The sequence below is a fragment of the Mobula birostris genome, chromosome 1 (genome assembly GCF_030028105.1).
Source record: "Mobula birostris isolate sMobBir1 chromosome 1, sMobBir1.hap1, whole genome shotgun sequence".
Taxonomy (NCBI): domain Eukaryota; kingdom Metazoa; phylum Chordata; class Chondrichthyes; order Myliobatiformes; family Myliobatidae; genus Mobula; species Mobula birostris.
The window spans coordinates 234,092,329-234,115,107 of NC_092370.1; the positions used below are offsets into that span (position 1 = coordinate 234,092,329).

General features: G+C 41.9%; 1 protein-coding gene across 4 annotated transcripts in view; it reads left to right on the forward strand.

Annotated features, from left to right (window-relative positions):
- lin52 (lin-52 DREAM MuvB core complex component) overlaps positions 1 to 22,779 on the forward strand; it is a 94,467-nt gene that overhangs the window by 14,609 nt on the left and 57,079 nt on the right. For 2 of the 4 annotated variants that reach the window (XM_072273686.1, XM_072273706.1), the window contains exons 3-6: positions 311 to 348; positions 1,740 to 1,806; positions 3,661 to 3,744; positions 13,217 to 13,916. In XM_072273686.1, the coding sequence (XP_072129787.1) occupies positions 311 to 348; positions 1,740 to 1,806; positions 3,661 to 3,744; positions 13,217 to 13,275 (248 nt within the window). In that variant the 3' untranslated portion in view covers positions 13,276 to 13,916. Of the gene's footprint in view, positions 1 to 310; positions 349 to 1,739; positions 1,807 to 3,660; positions 3,745 to 13,216; positions 13,917 to 22,779 lie in introns of those variants that run through there. The other 2 variants (XM_072273716.1, XM_072273696.1) reach the window with 1 other exon arrangement.

A 22,779-nucleotide genomic window follows, 5' to 3' on the forward strand; every position in this document is an offset into this window, starting at 1 on the left:
CTGTAGTCAATGAAAAGGAGCCTTACATATGCGTCTTTATTCTCCAGGTGTTCTAAGGAGGAATGTAGGGCCAGAGAGATGGCATCCATACATATGAATACCCCATACGTATTTTAAATTCACTTCTTTTAGACGTTGTGCAATATTATAATATGGTGACACTTGAAGGCTGCCCTAAGCACATCCTTGGATTTGTTGGTCATTGACGTAAGCAACGGATTTTATTGTATGTTTCGATGTTTCGCTGTACGTGAGACAAATAAAGCTAATCTCATTTTATTCTAATCGTGTATCTCATTATCTCTTTCAGTGCCAGGGGTAGCAGAATTTGCTGCGTCTTTCAAAAGTGTAAGTGTCTTTGTGCAAATTGATGTTCTGATGAATATAGTGTTAGTATTGCTGATACATAGGGTTATACAAATACAGATTCTTAGTAAATAATTACATGTGAAGCTAGAATCCCTGTAAAAGCAGACTGCTCTGCTTTCTTAAATTTATTTACATGAGGAACTTTGCCTCCTTAACTGTGGATAAATAGTATATTTAAGATCCTATTCCACAATCTGTCTTGATAAGTTCCAAAGTACCAGTTCCAATTTGAGTACATGATATTGTTGGAAACAAATGCTTTAAATAAAGCTTAATATTGGGAAAATAAAATGTATTTCCCTTTGTCATGTATGTATATTTGAACCTTCATTGTAAGTGATATACAGCTTCCATATTTGTTTCTCGTCATGATATAGTTGTAGATTGGCTCCTCTCCTCTTGAACCTTAACAACTCATGCTAATGCATTTCCTTACGATGGGTGAACAGGAGCTTCAATCCCAGAGATCTTTATGTTGTAGGAAAGAGATAATAAATTGAAGAAAATGAAGAAAGTCTTCACAGCAAAGTTGTTTGGACTGAAGAACTTGAATTATAAAGAGAGATTAGATAAATTGGGACTGCTTTCCCTAGAGCAAAGGAGATAAAGGGTGCTTTATAAAATTGAGAGGTAGAAGATTTGTATCTTTTTTTTAAACCAGTATAGGGAAGTCCAAGGCTAGAGCTCATTGTTTTAAGATGAGAGAGGAAAGATTTAAAAGGGATTAGAGGGACTAGTTTTCTCCATGCAAAGGGTAGTGGGCGTATGGAATGAACTACCAGAGGCAATGGTAGAGGTAAGTGCAATCACAATGTTTATGTAAAAAAATCTCTTGGACAGATAATATGAATATGATGAAAAGGTCAGGGTGTTAGGGCCTGAGTGAGAAACGGGCTGGTTCAGCTCGCTTCTCTGTGATGTTTGCTTAGCGCTGCATTAAACTGAGAGTTGTGGATGAAGTTCTTTCATGAACTTCAGTTCTGAATGCTACTTGCTTGCTTTTATTGTTTGCACGTTCTGTGTTTTTTCCCTCTCTGCACACTGGATGTTTGACTGTCTTTTTTTTTGTAATGGGTTCTGTTGGGTTTCTTTGTTTTGTGGCTGCCTGTAAGGAGACAGATCACAAGGTTGTATAATGTATACATACTTTGAACTTTGTATTAGAGGGATATCGGCCAAACACAGGCAAGTGAGACATTTTAGTCATGTGGGTCTGTTTCCATATTTTGTAATTCTGAACCTAAGGTGAAAATACATTAGAAATTTGATGTGCCACTTCTTTTCCCCAAATCAAAAGTAAAACGTAACGTGAAGTAAAGCTTGAATTGTAAGATCCAAATGAAGGCTAATTTGCATTTTTTTTGTTGTAGCCCATTACCAGCTCTCCACCCAAATGGATGGCAGAACTTGAAAAAGATGATATTGACATGCTGAAAGGTATTTGTTCTGTTCAAATTGTGCAGTAATTATTTTCAAATAATCTAGAATAGTACAGAGCCAGAGCACATTAATGCATGGACTCAAAGTTCGGAGTATAAATGAAATAGCATGTGCATTTGTATAATACCTTTCACAATTTCATAAAATTCCAACATATTTTATAAGGCAGCCTATCAATAAAGTTAAGGCAAAAAATCTTAAGTAATCACAAGGTGTATGGAAGGTGTAGAAGGAATACAAGATTAGGAAACAAAGTGCAGAAAGGAACATATTGAAAGTTGTTAGTGGGTTTTGTACATGAGATAGAGAAGAAAATACTGGTCAGCAATATAATTATTTAATCCCACGTGTGGGCTCTGCCATTTAGAGGAATCATTGTCACTTAATATATTAGTTTCATACATTAATCTTTGTACATTTCATATTTCATGTCTTCATACATTTGATAAACAAAAATTTATCACATATAGATTTGAAGTTAAAGTTCAACATAAAACTGCTATCTACATTAACTACTGCCTCTTTTCTCATTATTAGCATCAGAGAGGAGGCAGAGAAGCCCAACGAGACACAATGTTTTAGGAACTGCTTCTTCCCCTCTACCATCAGATTTCTGAATGGACAATGAACCCATGTACACTACCTTACTATTTTTCTCTTTTTTGCTCTTTTTGTAGTACTTATTTAATATTTTATATACACTTATTGTAATTTATATTTTTTATGTTTGTCCTGTAATGTTGCTGCAAAACAACAAATTTCATGTCATATGTCAGTGATAATAAACCTGATTCTGATTTTGGAATTTGCTGCAGCTGCAAGGAAAGTCCCAAATCTTAATTGCCCTTTGTAAGTTGAAATATTTCCTAAATCCTGTCTTCCAAGATTACCAAATCTTTAATGACCCACAATGCACCGTACCACCCTTTATCCAATCATAATTGCCAAAACATTTTGTTGATTTAAATATCCTTTGTCAGTGTCTTCATGTACAAAATTATTACTTCCTTATATGTTGGCTTAACAATGTTTTGTGATTACATCACTCCTAATTTCTAGGGTACATGCCTATTTTTATTTTATTCTTTTAATTTCATAATTTTTGGCAAGTGCTCTTTTCCCTTAATGATGTAGTTTTCAAGGAGACGTTTGTATAGTTTCTGTCTGTACATGAGAGATCAGTTGAAAGAAGTAGCAACCAAAATATCCAAGTGAAAAGAGTAGAATGGTCCTTTTAAAAATGAATGCAATGTTCATGGGCTGTTATGGTAATAAAGGATCTGGTCTTAATTTCCTGTGCTCACAGATGAAAATTCTGGCATGCAGCATCTTCAGACTCCTGAATTTTCTAAACCTTTCCTTTAATAAATGTTTTCTTACTATTAACTGTTTATCCACTGTGAATTCCTTTGGACTGTTATGCACTGGGGACTCCTATGGAGTATTTTAATTTTGAATAGGATTTCACTGAAATATTTTGTGTTTTTTTTTAATTGTGATAAGCACAGCTCTTGATGCACTGATGCAGGGTTTTGACCTGAAATTATTCTTCCCCCTCTCAAATGCTTCTCAATTTGCAGATTGTCCTGAAATTGCAATAGTTTTAAATTGAGTCCTGATGATGGGTCTTGGCCCAAAACATTGAAACTTTATGCTGCCTGACCTGCTGAATTCCTCTAGCATTTTGTGTCTGCTACTCTGGATTTCCAGCATCTGCCGAATCACTTGTGTTTAAAATAAAATTGTCACGTTAAGTTGTGGACTTGGTCTTAGCATATTGAACAAGTTTAATTGTAACATCTTGTTATGTTCTAGATATGGTATCTTAGTGAATTGTGGTTTCTATCACAGAGTTGGGAAGCCTTACAACTGCAAACTTAATGGAGAAAGTACGAGGGCTCCAGAACCTTGCATATCAGCTTGGACTAGATGAATGTAGGTATCTGATTTTTGTTCTGAGTTTTACATGTTATTATAATACTGCAATGTTATGTAACAATTTATTCACTAGTTTCTGGTCAGTAAGAAATTTGATCGGAGGCTTAAAAGTAGGTGATCAATTACAGATTACTTGCTGTTGCTGCCCTAAGCCATTGTTGATGGTAGCAGCATCTTCTTTGGTTATTAAACCTAATCTGTTTGTTATATTTTTACAGCTTTGGGCTGAGCAGTTGAGATGAGTTTTGGTTCCATTTTAGAGTAAAGACAATTAATCCAATGTAGTGTAAAACAATGTACAGGTTACTGCATGTTCCATTCTTAGTCATAGAGCACTGGAAAAGGCCACTCACCCCATCTACTCCATGACAGTCTGATCTTTTACCGAGTTCCATCATGCTTGTATCTGGACCATAGCCCTCCATAATCCAGTCAGGTGGAAGAAGGCAGCATACATGAGGTTTAGGAAGCAAGGATCAGATGAGTCTATTGAGGAATATAGGGAAGCAAGAAAGGAGCTTAAGAAGGAGCTGAGAAGAGCAAGAAGGGGGCATGAGAAGGCCTTGGTGAGTAGGGTAAAGGAAAACCCCAAGGCATTCTTCAATGCCTTTATGTGAAGAAAAAAAGGATGACAGGAGTGAAGGTAGGACTGATTAGAGATAAAGGTGGGATGATGTGCCTGGAGGCTGTGGAAGTGAGCGAGGTCCTCAATGAATACTTCTCTTCGGTATTCACCAATGAGAGGGAACTTGATGATGGTGAGGACAATATGAGTGAGGTTGATGTTCTGGAGCATGTTGATATTAAGGGAGAGGAGGTGTTGGAGTTGTTAAAATACATTAAGACAGATAAGTCCCCGGGGCTTGACGGAATATTCCCCAGGCTGCTCCACGAGGCGAGAGAAGAGATTGCTGAGCCTCTGGCTAGGATCTTTATGTCCTCGTTGTCCACGGGAATGGTACCGGAGGATTGGAGGGAGGCGAATGTTGTCCCCTTGTTCAAAAAAGGTAGTAGGGATAGTCCGGGTAATTATAGACCAGTGAGCCTTACGTCCGTGGTGGGAAAGCTGTTGGAAAAGATTCTTAGAGATAGGATCTATAGGCATTTAGAGAATCATGGTCTGATCAGGGACAGCCAGCATGGCTTTGTGAAAGGCAGATCGTGTCTAACAAGCATGATAGAGTTCTTTGAGGAGGTGACCAGGCATATAGATGAGGGTAGTGCAGTGGATGTGATCTATATGGATTTTATTAAGGCATTTGACAAGGTTCCACATGGTAGGCTTATTCAGAAAGTTAGAAGGCATGGGATCCAGGGAAGTTTGGCCAGGTGGATTCAGAATTGGCTTGCCTGCAGAAGGCAGAGGGTGGTAGTGGAGGGAGTACATTCAGATTGGAGGATTGTGACTAGTGGTGTCCCACAAGGATCTGTTCTGGGACCTCTACTTTTCGTGATTTTTATTAACGACCTGGATGAGAGGGTAGAAGGGTGGGTTGGCAAGTTTGCAGACGACGCAAAGGTTGGTGGTGTTGTAGATAGTGTAGAGGATTGTCAAAGATTGCAGGGAGACATTGATAGGATGCAGAAGTGGGCTGAGAAGTGGCAGTTGGAGTTCAACCCAGAGAAGTGTGAGGTGGTACACTTTCGAAGGACAAACTCCAAGACAGAGTACAAAGTAAATGGCAGGATACTTGGTAGTGTGGAGGAGCAGAGGGATCTGGGGGTACATGTCCACAGGTCCCTGAAAGTTGCCTCACAGGTGGATAGGGTAGTTAAGAAAGCTTATGGGGTGTTAGCTTTCATAAGTCGAGGGATAGAGTTTAAGAGTCGCGATGTAATGTTGCAGCTCTATAAAACTCTGGTTAGGCCACACTTGGAGTACTGTGTCCAGTTCTGGTCACCTCACTATAGGAAGAGTGTGGTAGCATTGGAAAGGGTACAGAGGAGATTTGCCAGGATGCTGCCTGGTTTAGAAAGTATGCATTACGATCAGAGATTGAGGGAGCTAGGGCTTTACTCTTTGGAGAGAAGGAGGATGAGAGGAGACATGATAGAGGTGTACAAGATGGTAAGAGGAATAGATAGACTGGATAGCCAGCACCTCTTCCCCAGGGCACCACTGCTCAATACAAGAGGACATGGCTTTAAGTTAAGGGATGGGAAGTTCAAGGGGGATATTAGAGGAAGGTTTTTTTACTCAGAGTGGTTGGTGCGTGGAATACCCTGCCTGAGTCAGTGGTGGAGGCAGATACACTAGTGAAGTTTAAGAGGCTACTAGACAGGTATATGGAGGAATTTAAGGTGGGGGCTTATATGGGAGGCAGGGTTTGAGGGTCGGCACAACATTGTGGGCCGAAGGGCCTGTACTGTGCTGTACTATTCTATGTTCTATACCTTTCTCATCCATGTGCTGTCCAAGCTTCTCTTGGATGTTACCATCAAACTTGCATCTGCCACTTCTGGTAGCTCATTCCATATGTCCTCAGAATGAAGAAGCCCCCTCTCATATTTTCCTTAAGTATTTCACCTTTCACCTTAGACATCCAGCTCTAGTGTTGCCCAACCTGAGGAGAAAAAGCCTGCAAGAATTCACTCTGTCTATATCCCTCAATTTTGTGTACCTCTTATAATGTCATCCTTCATTCTCCCACATTCCAGTGACACTGGTATTCCTTGGAGATCAGTATTGGGACCACTACTTTTCACATTGTTTATCAATGATTTGGCTTTGTGGCCAAGTTTGCAGATGTTACGAAGATAGGTGGAGGGTTAGGCAGTGCTGAGGAAGCAATGCAATTGCAACAGGACTAAGACAAATTGGAAGAATGGGCAAAAAAGTGGCAGATGGAATACAGTGTTGGGAAATGTGTGATAATGCATTTTGGTAAATGGAACAATAGTGCAACTATTATCTAAATGGGGAGAAGGTTCAAACATCAGAGTTGCAGAGGGAATTGGGAGTCCTGTATAAGAGTCCCAGAAGGTTAATTTACAGGTTGATTCTGTAGCAAAGAAAGCAAATGCAATGTTGGCCTTCATTTCAAGCGGTCTAGAATACAAGAGGAGGAATGTGATGCTGAGGTTTTATGATGCACTGGTGAGGCCTCACCTTGAGTATTGTGAACGGTTTTGGGCTCCTCATCTAGGAAAACATGTGCTGGCAGTGGAGAGGGTTCAGAGGAAGTTCACAAGGATGATTCTGGGAGTGAAAGTCATAGTCATACTTTATTAATCCCGGGGGAAATTGGTTTTCGTTACAGTTACAGTAAGGGGTTATCATATAAGGAATGTTTGATGGTTCTGGGTCTGTACTTGTTGGAACTTGCGAGGCTGAGGGGGGATCTCATTGAAACTTTTCGAATGTTGAAAGGTCTTGATAGAATAGATGTGGAAAGGATGTTTCCCATGGTGGGTGAGCCTAGGACTAGAGGACATAGCCTCAGGATAGAGGGGCGTCCATTTAAAACAGATGCAAAGAAATTTCTTTAGCCAGGGTGTGGTGAATTTGTGAAATTTATTACCACATGCAGCCGTGGAGGCCAGGTTGTTGGGTGTATAATTTCGTTGGCCTATAATTTCTTGGCTTATGTTTAAAGCCTTTTTTTAAACAATAGAACAACATTAACTATACTCTAGTCCTCCAGTATCTCACCTGTGACTAAGGACATTTTACATAGAAACATAGAAAATAGGTGCAGGAGTAGGCCATTTGGCCCTTCGAGCCTGCACCGCCATTTATTATGATCATGGCTGATCATCCAACTCAGAACCCCGCCCCAGCCTTCCCTCCATACCCCCTAACCCCTGTAGCCACAAGGGCCATATCTAACTCCCTCTTAAATATAGCCAATGAACTGGCCTCAACTGTTTCCTGTGGCAGAGAATTCCACAGATTCACCACTCTCTGTGTGAAGAAGTTTTTCCTAATCTCGGTCCTAAAAGGCTTCCCCTCTATCCTCAAACTGTGACCCCTCGTTCTGGACTTCCCCAACATCGGGAACAATCTTCCTGCATCTAGCCTGTCTAATCCCTTTAGGATCTTATACGTTTCAATCAGATCCCCCCTCAATCTTCTAAATTCCAACAAGTACAAGCCCAGTTCATCCAGTCTTTCTTCATATGAAAGTCCTGCCATCCCAGGAATCAATCTGGTGAACCTTCTCTGTACTCCCTCTATGGCAAGGATGTCTTTCCTCAGATTAGGGGACCAAAACTGCACACAATACTCCAGGTGTGGTCTCACCAAGGCCTTGTACAACTGCAGTAGTACCTCCCTGCTCCTGTACTCAAATCCTCTCGCTATAAATGCCAGCATACCATTCGCCTTTTTCCACCGCCTGCTGTACCTGCATGCCCACTTTCAATGACTGGTGTATAATGACACCCAGGTCTCGTTGCACCTCCCCTTTTCCTAATCGGCCACCATTCAGATAATAATCTGTTTTCCTATTTTTGCCACCAAAGTGGATAACTTCACATTTATCCACATTAAATTGCATCTGCCATGAATTTGCCCACTCACCCAACCTATCCAAGTCACCCTGCATCCTCTTAGCATCCTCCTCACAGCTAACACTGCCGCCCAGCTTCGTGTCATCCGCAAACTTGGAGATGCTGCATTTAATTCCCTCATCCAAGTCATTAATATATATTGTAAACAACTGGGGTCCCAGCACTGAGCCTTGCGGTACCCCACTAGTCACCGTCTGCCATTCTGAAAAGGTCCTGTTTATTCCCACTCTTTGCTTCCTGTCTGCTAACCAACTCTCCACCCACACCAATACCTTACCCCCAATACCATGTGCTTTAAGTTTGCACACTAATCTCCTGTGTGGGACCTTGTCAAGAGCCTTCTGAAAATCCAAATATACCACATCCACTGGTTCTCCCCTATCCACTCTACTAGTTACATCCTCAAAAAATTCTATGAGATTCGTCAGACGATTTTCCTTTCACAAATCCATGCTGACTTTGTCCGATCATTTCACCGCTTTCCAAATGTGCTGTTATCACATCTTTGATAACTGACTCCAGCAGTTTCCCCACCACCGACGTTAGGCTAACCGGTCTATAATTCCCCGGTTTCTCTCTCCCTCCTTTTTTAAAAAGTGGAGTTACATTAGCCACCCTCCAATCCTCAGGAACTCGCCCAGAATCTAACGAGTTTTGAAAAATTATCACTAATGCATCCACTATTTCTTGGGCTACTTCCTTAAGCACCCTGGGATGCAGACCATCTGGCCCTGGGGATTTATCTGCCTTCAATCCCTTCAATTTACCTAACACCACTTCCCTACTAACATGTATTTCGCTCAGTTCCTCCATCTCACTGGACCCTCTGTCCCCTACTATTTCTGGAAGATTATTTATGTCCTCCTTAGTGAAGACAGAACCAAAGTAATTATTCAATTGGTCTGCCATATCCTTGCTCCCCATAATCAATTCACCTGTTTCTGTCTGCAGGGGACCTACATTTGTTTTTACCAGTCTTTTCCTTTTTACATATCTATAAAAGCTTTTACAGTCCGTTTTAATGTTGCCTGCCAGTTTTCTCTCATAATCTTTTTTCCCCTTCCTAATTAAGCCCTTTGTCCTCCTCGGCTGAACTCTGAATTTCTCCCAGTCCTCAGGTGAGCCACTTTCTCTGGCTAATTTGTATGCTTCTTCTTTGGAATTGATACTATCCCTAATTTCTCTTGTCAGCCACGGGTGCACTACCTTCCTTTGCCAAATTTATTCTTTTGCCAAACTGGGATGAACATTTGTTGCAGTTCATCCATGCAACCTTTAAATGCTTGCCATTGCATATCCACCGTCAATCCTTTAAGTGTCATTTGCCAGTCTATCTTAGCTAATTCACGTCTCATACCTTCAAAGTTACCCCTCTTTAAGTTCAGAACCTTTGTTTCTGAATTAACTATGTCACTCTCCATCTTAATGAAGAATTCCACCATATTATGGTCACTCTTACCCAAGGGGCCTCTCACGACAAGATTGCTAATTAACCCTTCCTCATTGCTCAAAACCCAGTCCAGAATAGCCTGCTCTCTAGTCGGTTCCTCGACATGTTGGTTCAAAAAACCATCCCGCATACATTCCAAGAAATCCTCTTCCTCAGCACCTTTACCAATTTGGTTCACCCAATCTACATGTAGATTGAAGTCACCCATTATAACTGCTGTTCCTTTATTGCACACATTTCTAATTTCCTGTTTAATACCATCTCCGACCTCACTACTACTGTTAGGTGGCCTGTACACAACTCCCACCAGCGTCTTCTGCCCCTTAGTGTTACGCAGCTCTACCCATATCGATTCCACATCTTCCCGGCTTATGTCCTTCCTTTCTATTGTGTTAATCTCTTCTTTGACTAGCAATGCCACCCCACCTCCCCTTCCTTCATGTCTATCCCTCCTGAATATTGAATATCCCTGAAAGTTGAGCTCCCATCCCTGGTCACCCTGGAGCCATGTCTCTGTGATCCCAACTATATCATAATCATTAATAACAATCTGCACTTTCAATTCATCCACCTTATTACGAATGCTCCTTGCATTGACACACAAAGCCTTCAGGCACTCTTTTACAACTCTCTTAGCCCTTATACAATTATGCTGAAAAGTGGCCCTTTTTAATGCTTGCCCTGGATTTGTCGGCCTGCCACTTTTACTTTATTTTAAAGATCTATCCCAGGTTCCTTGAAGTCCTTTTCTGCTGCATGCCTCAGAGCTCTAACATTCACTGTAAGGCTTACTCTTGTTTGCCTTCCCAAAGTGCAACATCTCACACTGGTCTGCACTAAATTTCATTTGCCATTTTTCAGCCCGTATTCCCAGTTGGTCCAGAGATCTCTTCGCAAGCTGTGATGGCCTTCCTTGCTGTCTGCTACAGCACCTCCCCCCCCCCCCCCACCCCTCAATTTCATGCAAGATGTGAGAGGACACTTCAACAAGCCCTGGTGATTTACGCACAATCAAGAAAAAATCTACAGATGCTGGAAATCTGAGCAACACACACAAAATGCTGGAGGAACTCAGCAGGCCAGGCAGTAACAATGGGGGGAAAAAAAGTACAGTCAACATTTTGGGTGGAGACCCTTCAGCAAGACTAAGGAAAAAAAGATGTGTAGATTTAAAAGCTGGGAGAGAGGAGAAAGAAATGGAAGGTGATAGGTGAAACCGGGAAGGGGATGGATGAATAAAGAGCTAGGAAGTTGATTGGTGGAAGAGATACACGGTTGGAGAAGGGGGAGTCCGACAAGAGAGAACAGAAGGCCGTGGAAGAAAGAAAAGGGAGGAGCACGAGAGTGAGGTGATGGGTCGGCAAGGAGTTTAGGTGAGAGGGAAAAGGAGATTGAGACTGATGAAGGAGATGGGTGGGGGAGGTTGCCAGTACCAGAAATTTGAGAAATCCATGTTCATGCTATCAGGTTGGAGGCTACCCAGATAAATATAAGGTGTTGTTCCTCCATCCTGAATGTGGCCTCATCGAGACAGTAGAGGAGGCCGAGGATTGACGTATTGGAATGGGAAGTGGAATTAAAATGGGTGGCCACTGGGAGATCCTGCTTCTTCTGGCGGACGGAGTGTAGGTGCTCAGAGAAACAGTCTCCCAATCTATGACGTGTCTCACTGATATACAGGAGGCCACACTGAGAGCACCGGTAACAGTGGATGACCCCACAGACTCACTGGTGAAGTGTCGCCTCTTGTTCTCATGTCAGACTCCCCCTTCTCCAGCCCTGTATCTCTATCACTAATCAACTTCCCTGCTCTTCACTTCATCCCCTCCTCCCAGTTTCACCTATCACCTTATGTTTCTTGTTCCCCTCTCCCTCCTTTTAAATCTACTCATTTTTTTTTTCAGTCCTGCCAAAGGGTCTCAGCCCGAAATGTTGACTGTACTTTTTATTATGGATGCTGCCTGGCCTGCTGAGTTCCTCCAGCCTTTTGTGTGTGTTGCTGGTGATTTATGCACCTAATTCACCTCAAGACAGCAAATGCCACTTGTTCAGTAATCTGGATACAGTCCATGACCTCACTACCCTTTTGCCTCCATTCTGTAGTCTCTGTATCCTGAATAAATATGGATGCAAAAAAATCATTTAAAATCTCCCCTATCTGTTTCAGCTCCATGCATAGGTGACCACACTGATCTCAAAGAGGATTCCCTTGTTATCCATTTACTCTTACTATAGCTATAGAAATTATTTGAATTCTTTCATCTTGCTTGCCAGAGCAACCTCATGCCCTCAAATAGCCCTCCTGATTTCTCTTTTAAGTGAATTCTCTCGTGAACTGTTTGTAACCCAGCTGTTTATAGGTTATAAATGCAGCCATCTATCCAGGGAGTAGAAGATGCCAGCAGCCTTGCAACAGCTAGAAAATCCATCTCATTGGTCTTCCAAATGCACATTTGTTTATATAGGCTCTTCATAGTAACCTGGAGAGGACCTATAGTGATGATTAGAGAGTCCCCATCATCCACCTTCACTGGCTTTAGCATGATATGGCATAAATTGAGATGGTCATTGTGAATACAAATAGCTTTGTGATCTATGCTTAGTTACGATGTGAGGAAAATATAAACATTAAGGTCCGCTCTTTGAAGCCTATTGGATGTAGTGCATACAGTCGAAGTATATAGACCTTGAAGTGATATCCAGAAAGCCATAGTAGCAGCAAAATATAACTTCCATATTCAATAATTATAACAATTGGGTCAGAATATGAGCTGTGGTTGAAACAGTGTTCTTGTTGTCTTATCCTTCTTGGACAATTTCTGTAGCATAGGTGGTGCCTGTAGAGTTGGGAGCTGCTGCACCTCTTCCACTTGGATTGCACATTTTCCTGTTGAAGTGACTTGAGGTTTTCAGAGTCCTTCTGGTTACTCATCCTTCACTTTTGTCACTCACAAGCCATGGTTTCCCAGGAATCAATGATTTCTTCAATTTTATTAAAGAAGGTTTGAGAGATGCAAAGGATGAATGTCTCAAACAAGACACTCTACCCATTGGATCTGGCTGAGGGTAATTTGAGCCTTTTAATACTGAAGATATTGGCCTGACACAGGATAATGGCAATAAATCTAATTTGTGTTGACATTTTTGGTAGTATTTCTCCAGTGCTTTAAGGAGCCTGTTGTAAGTAGATCATGACACTGAAGTACAGAAAAATGGGGATCTGTATTGCTTGGTAGAGCATGAGCTTTGTGCCAGGCATGAAGTCCTGCTTTTCAAACATACTTTGCCTTAGTTGAGTAAAAGTTGTGCTGCTACTCATTGGAACAAGATTGGTCTTAAGGGAACTTGTCTACATATAATGATTTCTTGACTTTAGGTGGTTCCCAGAATCATACCTCTGGACTGATTCATATCCACAAATCTAAAGCTGAGTGTTGTAGCATATTGGCTATAGAGAATTTATTTGGAGCAACCCTAAGAGTATGATTTTTTTTTTTTTTTTTGCAGATTTGGGAGATGTGAAAGGTATAGGAAAAGCAATCACTTTGGGTATTTCTTCTGGTTAGAAAATAGAGAATTATAAACTAAAAAATCTTGAATGGCAATAGGAAAGAAGAATATGTAATGTCACAGCATATTATAAAATAGACACTGCCTACTGCTTGAAGATTGATTGAAGCTGTTGTATTGTCATCGTTGTGAGCAATATGTATAATGATCCACATGAGCTTATAATAATACAGAATATAATGGATCTCTGGGAATGATTACAAGACACTAATTGAGCTGTTTTGTGGATTTCCTAAATTGTCAGAATAATACTTGCAGGGTTTACAACTGTAAAATGAAAGCAAAATTACAATAACGTTGAAATTGTTTTGGTCCAATTTTAAAAGCAATAATGATGACTGGAAAAGGCCTTCAATATTGATGTCTGATAGCATTCACACTGAAGGAATAATATTTGGAACATAATTACAGCAATTATTAAGGAATGGCTGTAAGTTGATTTAATAGAAATTTTTATTGCCACATGATTTTAGAGTTTCACGAATATTCAACTGATTTATTCAAAGGTAATCTCACTAAAGGGTTATAAAGGCAATGAAAAGCTATAAAGGCAATGAAAGCCCTATATTAAAAATTGTGATTTTTAAATCACACTATATTCCTGTTGCTGCTATGAGTATCCAGAAATTATCATCATGTACCTTGACAATAAAAAAAATAACAGTGGTTGGAGTCCAATCATCGACATTGAATTTAAAAACGCAAACACGAGGAATTCTGCAGATGCTGGAAATTCAAGCAACACACATCAAAGTTGCTGGTGAACGCAGCAGGCCAGGCAGCATCTATTGGAAGAGGTACAGTCGATGTTCACCAGCAACTTTGATGTGTGTTGCATGGACATTGAATGAAAGGATACATTCAATTCTACAGTGAATTGAGGCTGTAATGTACTGTTTTTATTCAAACTTTCCTCATAGAAATGTATACTTGGGGAAAGCATGCTATTACAATGTGTTGCTGGGGAAAAGCGAAGACGATGTCTTGCACTTAAAAGGTGTTTGCACTGTTTCAGCTGTTCCTGTGTAACTTAACAGTGCATTACTTCAGTGTTCGCTTCAAATATATTTAGTGTAGGGATAATCTGTTTGTCCTGGGATCAGTTCTTCGTGCAACACTACAAAAACCCTTTTGTCTCAAAAAAGGGAAGGAGGCACCTCCGTTTGTTGGCTGCAAATCCTTAGAGTTGCACTTGCGCTTGAACTTCCTCACAGTGACGTGCCCTTCATTCTCCCGGTCCACGAGGGGGATGAAATGTATGTTTCTGCAGAGGAGCTTTAAACCTGCAATCTTCCAATTCAGAATCCAAGCAGAAGCTGGTAGTGTTGGACAAGTATGGAGCCGGGCATGCAAGTTTTACTTTCTTAAAAATAAAAAGATATTAGAAACATTCAGCAGATTAGATTAGATTAAATTATGAGGACACACAGTCCTCCTTTATTGTCATTTAGTAATGAATGCATTAAGAAATGATACAATGTTTCTCCAGAATGATATCACAGAAACACAGGACAAACCTACTGAAAAACTGACAAAAACCACAGTTATAACATATAGTTATAATACTATAATTTGATAAAGAACAGACCATGGCACGGTAAAAACTCTCAAAGTCTTTCGAAAGTGCCATCATCTCACGCAGACGGTGAACCTCCAGCCCCGCAAACTTGCCGATGAAGCACCCGACCACAGTCCGACTCCGAGTCCATCGGAAAATTCCGAGCCTCCGACCAACTCTCTGACACCGAGCACCGAGCACCATCTCTGCTGAGTGTTTCAACCCCGGACCCGGCAACAGGCAGTAGGCAAAGCCGAGGATTTGGGACCTTCCCCTCCGGAGATTCTCGATCGCACAGTAGCAGTGGCAGCGAAGTGGGCATTTCAGAAGTTTCTCCAGGTGTTCCTCCGTGCTTCTTATGGCTGTCTCTATTAAATCAGGATTGTGCACGGCCCCTAGTTAACACGCACGATATTCAGAACGGCTGCGTGCGCTGTGTCGCACCGCCATCTCCTCCTCCCTCCTTTAGGTAGCGTGTATTCAAAAAGAAACACTTTCTGTTTAGATCTAAGAACTTTAGGCAGAACTGTGATAAAGAGAAAGCAAAATAATGTAAGTTGAAGTGGCCTCATTGGGAGCGGTGTCGTTGATGTGGCTCCAAGGTGACATAAAATAGAAAATGGTGAGAATATTCATGAGGTCACACAGTAGCAGTGGAGCTGACATTTCAAGACAATGACCTTTCATCAGAATGCAGAAAAGCCGGAGGTAAAACAAGTTTCCAGTTGCAGAGAGAAGTAGCAGGGCAGAAAGAGTGAAGAGAATGTTAGTATCCACTATTTGTAGGCTTTTCCATTTGATACGGAGTTCCGATCAATCCAGAGTTCCTAACTATGACCTGACTTGGTCCAACCAAGCAGAGTCCACTGCCAAAAAGGCCCACCAGCGCTGTTACTTCCTGAGAAAACTAAAGAAATTTGGCCTGTCCCCTAAAACCCTCACTGATTTTTATAGATGTACCGTAGAAAGCATTCTTCTAGGGTGCATCACAACCTGGTATGGAAGTTGTCCTGTCCAAGATTGGAAGAAGCTGCAGAAAATCGTGAACAGGACGCAGCACATCACACAAACTAATCTTCCGTCCTTGGACTTACTTTAAACTGCACACTGTCGGAGCAGTGCTGCCAGGATAATCAAGGACTCGACCCACCCAGCCAACACACTTTTCGTCGCTCTTCCCTCCGGGAGAAGGCTCAGGAGCTTGAAGACTCGTATGGCCAGATTTGGGAACAGCTTCTTTCCAACTGTGATAAGACTACTGAACGGATCCTGACTCAGATCTGGGCTGTACCCTCCAAATATACGGACCTGCATCTCGGTTTTTTTGCACTACCTTACTTTCCATTTTTCTATTTTCTATTTATGATTTATAATTTAAATTTTTAATATTTACTATCGATTTGTAATCCAGGGAGCGGGAAGCACAGAATCAAATATCGCTGTGATGATCGTACGTTCTAGTATCAATTGTTTGGTGACAATAAAGTATAAAGTATTCACAATCTATGGCAATGATATGCTTGAGGAGACCATGTATAATATATCCTCATTTGTTTATGATACAAAGGGCTGCAGAGAAATTTTGGGCATTGGAGTATTAGATAGGATTAATAAATGCTTGAGGATGTGGCTGATGTAATGAGGGGAAAAAAGGAAAGCAGTGTTTTTAAATGTTGAAAGATTTTGGGTTTGAGAGGAATGTGGTGTGTAAGTGCAACAAAATTTGTTTTACTGAGGTCACCTCTTAATATTTTGTGGTATTAGGTTTCTCTTTCCTTTAAACTTATTGCAATATATAAGTACAAGAAGAAAAAGGTTTCTTGTATATGGCTCAGCTGAGATTGCCTGGAACATTACATGCAGGTCTGGCCTCCCTATCTTGGACGAGAGGAAATTTTCAAAGCTTTACTCTCTTGATTTCTGACATGGGTTGGTGGTGGATTATCCTCTTGTGTTCAGAAAAGTAAGAGGTGACTAAATTCCTAGTATAAAGTATGATAGTATAAGATTCTTCCTGGCTGTAATGATTAAAACTAGGGGGTCACAGCCTTAGACTAAAAAGGTGACCATTCAAAATTCAACTGAGAAAACCTTTCTGTATCCGTGCAGTAATCATTTTTAGAATTCAGTGACCAAGAAGGCTGTGGAGTTTCAGGCACTGAGTAGCTTCAAGATGGAAATCAATATTTTTGGATATAAATAGAATCAAAGGTATAGGAGATTACATAGAAAAGTAGTGCTGTTTAAGTCATCTACTGAGTGGAGCGTACCTAAGAGGTCAAATATGCTCTTCCTGCTTCCATTTCTGTTCTTATTTTAGTTTTCTTGTATTTGGATCCAAGGGGACATGCTTGATACTTCAGGTTTGGATCTGAGTGAGTTCATATGTAGCAGACATGAACCTGAATCAGAGAGTTACACAGCACTCCAGGACAATGCTAATATCCAACTATCCTGCGCTTTGTTGGAATCAGGAGGTATTGGAAAGTTAAAAGGTGGATGGTTTGAAAAAGAGTTTGGTGTCTGGAGAGGATCATAATGCATTGTGTTCAGGCTAAAACTCTCATGATTAAGATGGACCCAGCTGGACAATTAACATTAAGCATACCAGTGGTCTTTTAATTTTAGTTGATTGATTTTCATTAATTATTTTGTGTGTATCTGGAGAACCCTAACCTTTTTTCTCTCCCAGTCTATAGTAAATCCATCAGAGCTTGCATAATTGGGTTATGTTTTTACAAAGAGATTGCACATTCTACACTTGGTAAACACAAATCACAAAAGGCCCACTCTTCAACAAAGTGGTGGAGCTTTCTGTGTATCTGTGTTGAATGAAGTTCAGTGAATTGATTGATAGGGTGTCAGCTTCACCACAAGATGGCAGCACTGCCTTGAGATTGCAGCTCAACTGTTTTATGTGTGCGTGTGTTTTTTCTGGTTGACTTCCAGTGACTAATGGTGTTCCACAGGAGTTCGTGTTGAAACTGCTTCTTTCCACGTTATATGTCATACGTCAATGATTTGGATGATGGAATTGATGGTTTTGTTCTAAGGTTCATTTATTCTCAAAGTAGGGAAGGAGGAGGGAACCCGGGGGAGTTGATGGGCAGGCGAGAGGAGGTAAGAGACCAGAGTGGGGAATAGAAGGAGAGGGGAGGGGGAGGGAAAATTTTTGTTACTGGAAGGAAAAATCGATACTCATGCCATCAGGTTGGAGGCTACCCAGCCAGAGGGTGGCAGAACACCCTAAAGGTTAACTTGCAGGTAGAGTCGGTGGTGAGGAAGGCAGATGCAATGTTAGCATTCATTTCAAGAGGCCTAGAATACAAGATCAGGGTTGTGATGCTGAGGCTTTATAAGGCACTGGTGAGGTCTCACCTTGAGTATTGTGAATAGCTCCTCATCAAAGAAAAGGTGTGCTGGCATTGGAGAGGGTTCAGAGGAGGATCACAAGGATGATTCCAAGAATGAAAGGGTTATCATACAAAGAATATTTGAGGCTTTGGGTCTGTACTCACTGGAATTTAGAAGGATGAGGGGTGACCGCATTGAAACCTTTTGAATTTTGAAAGGCCTAGACAGAGAAGACGTGGAAAGGTTGTTTCCCACTGGGGGGAGTCTAGGACAAGAGGGCACAGGCTCAGAATAGAGGGGTATTCATTTAGATTTAGATTATGAGAACACTCAGTCCTCTTTTATTGTCATTTAGAAATGCATACATGCATTAAGAAATGATACACTGTTTCTCCGGAGTGATATCACAGAACACAGGACAAACCAAAGACCAGCACTGACTAGAACCGCATAATTATAACATATAGTTACAGCAGTGCAAAACAATACCATAATTTGATGAAGAACAAACCATGGACACTGTAAAAATAGTCTCAAAGTCCCCGAGTTCCTGATAGCAGGCAGAAAAAGGGAGAAACTGCCTGCCATAAACCTCCAAGCACTGTCAATTTGCCGATGCCTTGGAAGCAGCTGACCACAGCCGACACCCAGTCCGTCTGTCTGAAAACTTCGAGCCTTCGACCAGCCGCTTCAATACAGCCTCCCGAGCGCCATCCTCTGCTGAGCGCCTTCGACCTCGCCCCGGCCGCTGAAACACGCAAAGCGGAGGATTTCGGGACCTTCTGCTCTGGAGATTCCGGTTACCACACAATAGCAGCGGCAGTGAAGTGGGCATTTCAGAAGTTTTCCAGATGTTCCTCCGTACTCTCATGCCCGTCTCCATCAAATCAGAATTGTGCACGGTCCCCTACTTGACAGATAACAGATATCATTCATTCACCGGTGAGGCCGTGCGTGCTCTGCATCTCTGGCGAACCTGTGGAATTTATTACCATAGGTAGCTGTGGAGGCCAGGTCGTTGGATGTATTTAAGGCAGAACTTGATAGGTTCTTGATTGGACACAGCATCAAAGGTTTTGGGGAGAAGGCTGGGAAGTGGGGCTGAGGAGGGGAATAAAGGACCAGCCACGATTAAATGGCAGAGCAGACTCGATGGGACAAATGGCCTAATTCTACTCCTATCTCTTTTGGCCTTGTACAACTCTGAAATTATTCTTCAGGTAGCCATGAAAACAAGAAAGAAAAGAAAGGCAGTGCAATCATCGACCCCCAACTCCCACCTCCCTGCACAAAAAGCAAACAAAATAGAACAGCACATTGACCCCGCAAATCCCCCACCTACACAAAAAAAAGAAAGATCTGATGAAAAACACAGAATATAAAAAAAACTATTAAGACTGGATAAAAAGTCTATAGACTACATCCTGGGCAGAAAACCTGGGCAACATCCTCCAGGCACAGCAGCAGGCTCACCCCTCTCCGGTACAGAGCGATCAAAAAGACAGGCAGCCAGCGCTCACTCTCCACATTCGCCTCGATGCTTCAATCTCCCTCATCTCTTTAATTAGCGCCCAGTGAAGCTTTAATTGGCGAAATTGAGTCAATTGTTGTTGTGGTCGAGGTTGTGGATAATAGGTGGAGGGATAGGTACTGTTGAAGCAGTGAGTTTGCAGAAGGACTTTGACAGAATAGGAGAATGGGCAAAGAAGGCAGAAGGCAGAAGAAAGGAAATTATAGGCATATGATAAAGTAGGCTGTAGTAGGCATGGTTTCCTCAAGGGAAAATCAAAAACCGACAGATCCGTTGGAATTCTTTGAAGAAATAATAAGCAGGATAGACAAAGGAGAATTGGTTGATGTTGTGCACTTCAATTTTTCAGAAGGCCTCTGACAAGGTGCCACACTTGAGGCTGCTTAACAGGCTATGAGTCCATGGTATTAGAGGAAAGATTGTAGCATGGATAAAGCAGTGGCTGATTGGCAGGAGGCAAAGAGTGGAAATAAAGGGAGCCTTTTCTGGTTGGCCGCTGGTGGCTCGTGGTAGCCAGCCGATTCTTCTTATGTAATATGTCAATCATTTGGATGACTGAATTGGTGGCTTTGTGGCAAAGTTAGCAGGCGATATGAAGGTTGGTGGAGGGGCAGGTAGTTTTGAGGAAGTGGAGAGGCTACAGAAGGACTTAGACAGATGAGGAGAATGGGCAAAGAAGTGGCAGATGGAATGCAGTGTCGGAAGTGTATGGTCATGCACGTTAGTAGAAAAAAATGAAAGGATTGACTGCTTTCTAAAGGGAGAAACAATACAAAAAAATGAGGCACAAAGGAGCTTGGGAGTCCTTGTGCAGAGTGCCATAAAGGTTAATTTTACAGGTTGAGTCTGTGGTGAGGAAGGCATATGCGATGTTAGCATTCATTTCAAGAGGACTACAATATAAAAGCAAGGATGTAATGTTGAGACTTTTAAAAGTACTGATGAGACCTCTCTTGGAATAGTGTGAGCAGTTTTGGGCCTCTTATCTTAGGATATGCTGAAACTGGAGACGGTTCAAAGGAAGGTCACAAAAATGATTCTAGGATTGAATGGCTTGTCATATGAAGAGCGTTTGATGACTCTGGGCCTGTATTCACTAGAATTCATGGAAACCTATTGAATGGTGAAAGACCTTGATAGATTAGAAGTGGAGAGGATGTTTCCTATGGTGGGAAAATCTAAGACCAGAGGTCACAGCCTCAACATAGAGAGGTGTCTTTTTAGAACAGAGATGAAGAAGAATTTCTTTAGTCAGAGCGTGGTGAATTTGCGGAATTCTTTCCCACAGGCAGCTGTGGAGGCCAAGTCTTTACGTATATTTAAGGCAGAGGTTGATAAATTCTTGATTGGTCAGGGCATGAGGAGATATGGGGAAAAGGTAGGAGATTGCGGCTGAGAGGAAAATTGGATTAGCCATGATGAAACAGTGTAGCAGACTTGATGGGCCAAATGGCCTAATTCTGTTTCTATCTATATATTATGGTCTTATGATCCATTTGCAGAGGGAAGCATTGACTCCCAGTTTCTGGAGTTTGGTGATGAGCTTACTTAGAGTAATAACGTGGACGGGTGGGGGAAGAGAGGAGGGGAAGGTGGGTTGGTGTGGGGGGGGGGGGTGCTATTGCACCCACCCACCTTCCTCATCATCTGATCTCACCTATAACCAGCCAGCTTATACTCCTTCTCTCTGTTCCCCCTCCCCCAAACCCTTTTCTGGCTTTTAACCCCTCCTTTCTAGTCCTGATGAAAGCTCTCAGTTTGAAACATTTACTCTTTATTCTCTCCATAGATGCTGCCTGAGTTACTGGGATACTTCAGCATTTTGTGTTTGCTATCCAGATGCTGCAGGAATGAGGGTAGGACCAGGCGGATATTGCCTGCCGTAGACCCATTTCAGCAGTGGGCAGTTTGCAGTGGTTGAGTTTGTCTGGAAAGCTGAAGTCAATATGTGTCATAACCAGCCTCTTGATGTACTTGATGGTAGGTGTCAGAGACACTGGCTGGTGGTTGCTAAAGCAATTATCTTGTTTTTCTTTGGTACCGGGATGATAATGACCTTCTTAAAGCAGGAGGAACCACGGCCTGAAGCAGGGAGAGGTTAAAAATGTCTGCAAATAGCCCTGCCAGCTGACCCACACAGGATCTAAGGATCTACGGATACAGCCAGGGAAACCATCCAAGCCTGATGCTTGTTGCAGAAGACTAATTTTATGTCTGTGATGGTGACTGTAGAATTAGATGCACTGGAGGCTTTCAGGATGAGTGGTGACACAACCATTTCCCTTTGTTCAAAACGTGCAAAGGATGCGTTAAGCTCATCAGGAAAAGATCTGCTACTGTTGGCGATGCTGCCCGATTTTGTTTTGTAACTTGTTAAAGTTCAAAATTGGGACTCCATTTTGGACCCCATTTCTGACTTCTGAAGAACCTTCTGGACAATATCATTTCCAGATCAACACTACCCTCACAGAGAAGCTCAGTTCACCAAGCTGTTGGTGATTCTTTTCTACAAGGGTGTCAGTGAATTGCAGGGGTTTTGTGCCAGGTCCCTTGAACAGCAGCAGGCTAGGTAGATGTTTGTGCAAGGTTCCCAGCACAGCGGCAAGCGACCCAAGCATATATCTCCTTTAAAAGTATAGGAGTGCGGAAGATATTACTTGTCAGTTTCTGACCGAAGGTCTAAGTGCCCCTCTAGCAAATTGGGGTTTTGCAGGGTAGTGTTTAGTTGGGTACTGGTTTATCTAACTCTAATATAGACCAGGTGTCCCCCACTTTTCGAATGTTCGTTTTACGAAACTTCACTGTTATGAAAAACCTACATTAGTACCCTGTTTTCGCTTTCAGAAGGTGTTTTCACTGTTACGAAAAAAAATTCAGCGCGTGAAAAAATCAGCGCGTGATAAAAAGCAGCGCACCCCAAGCAGTCGCTCTCCCCCGGATTCGGAACGGCATTGCTTTAACACGTGCCTGTGAGCAGCCGTTTGCAAGATGAGTTCTATGGTATCGGAAAAGCCTGAAAGAGCTCATAAGGGTGTTACACTTACGGTAAAACTAGAC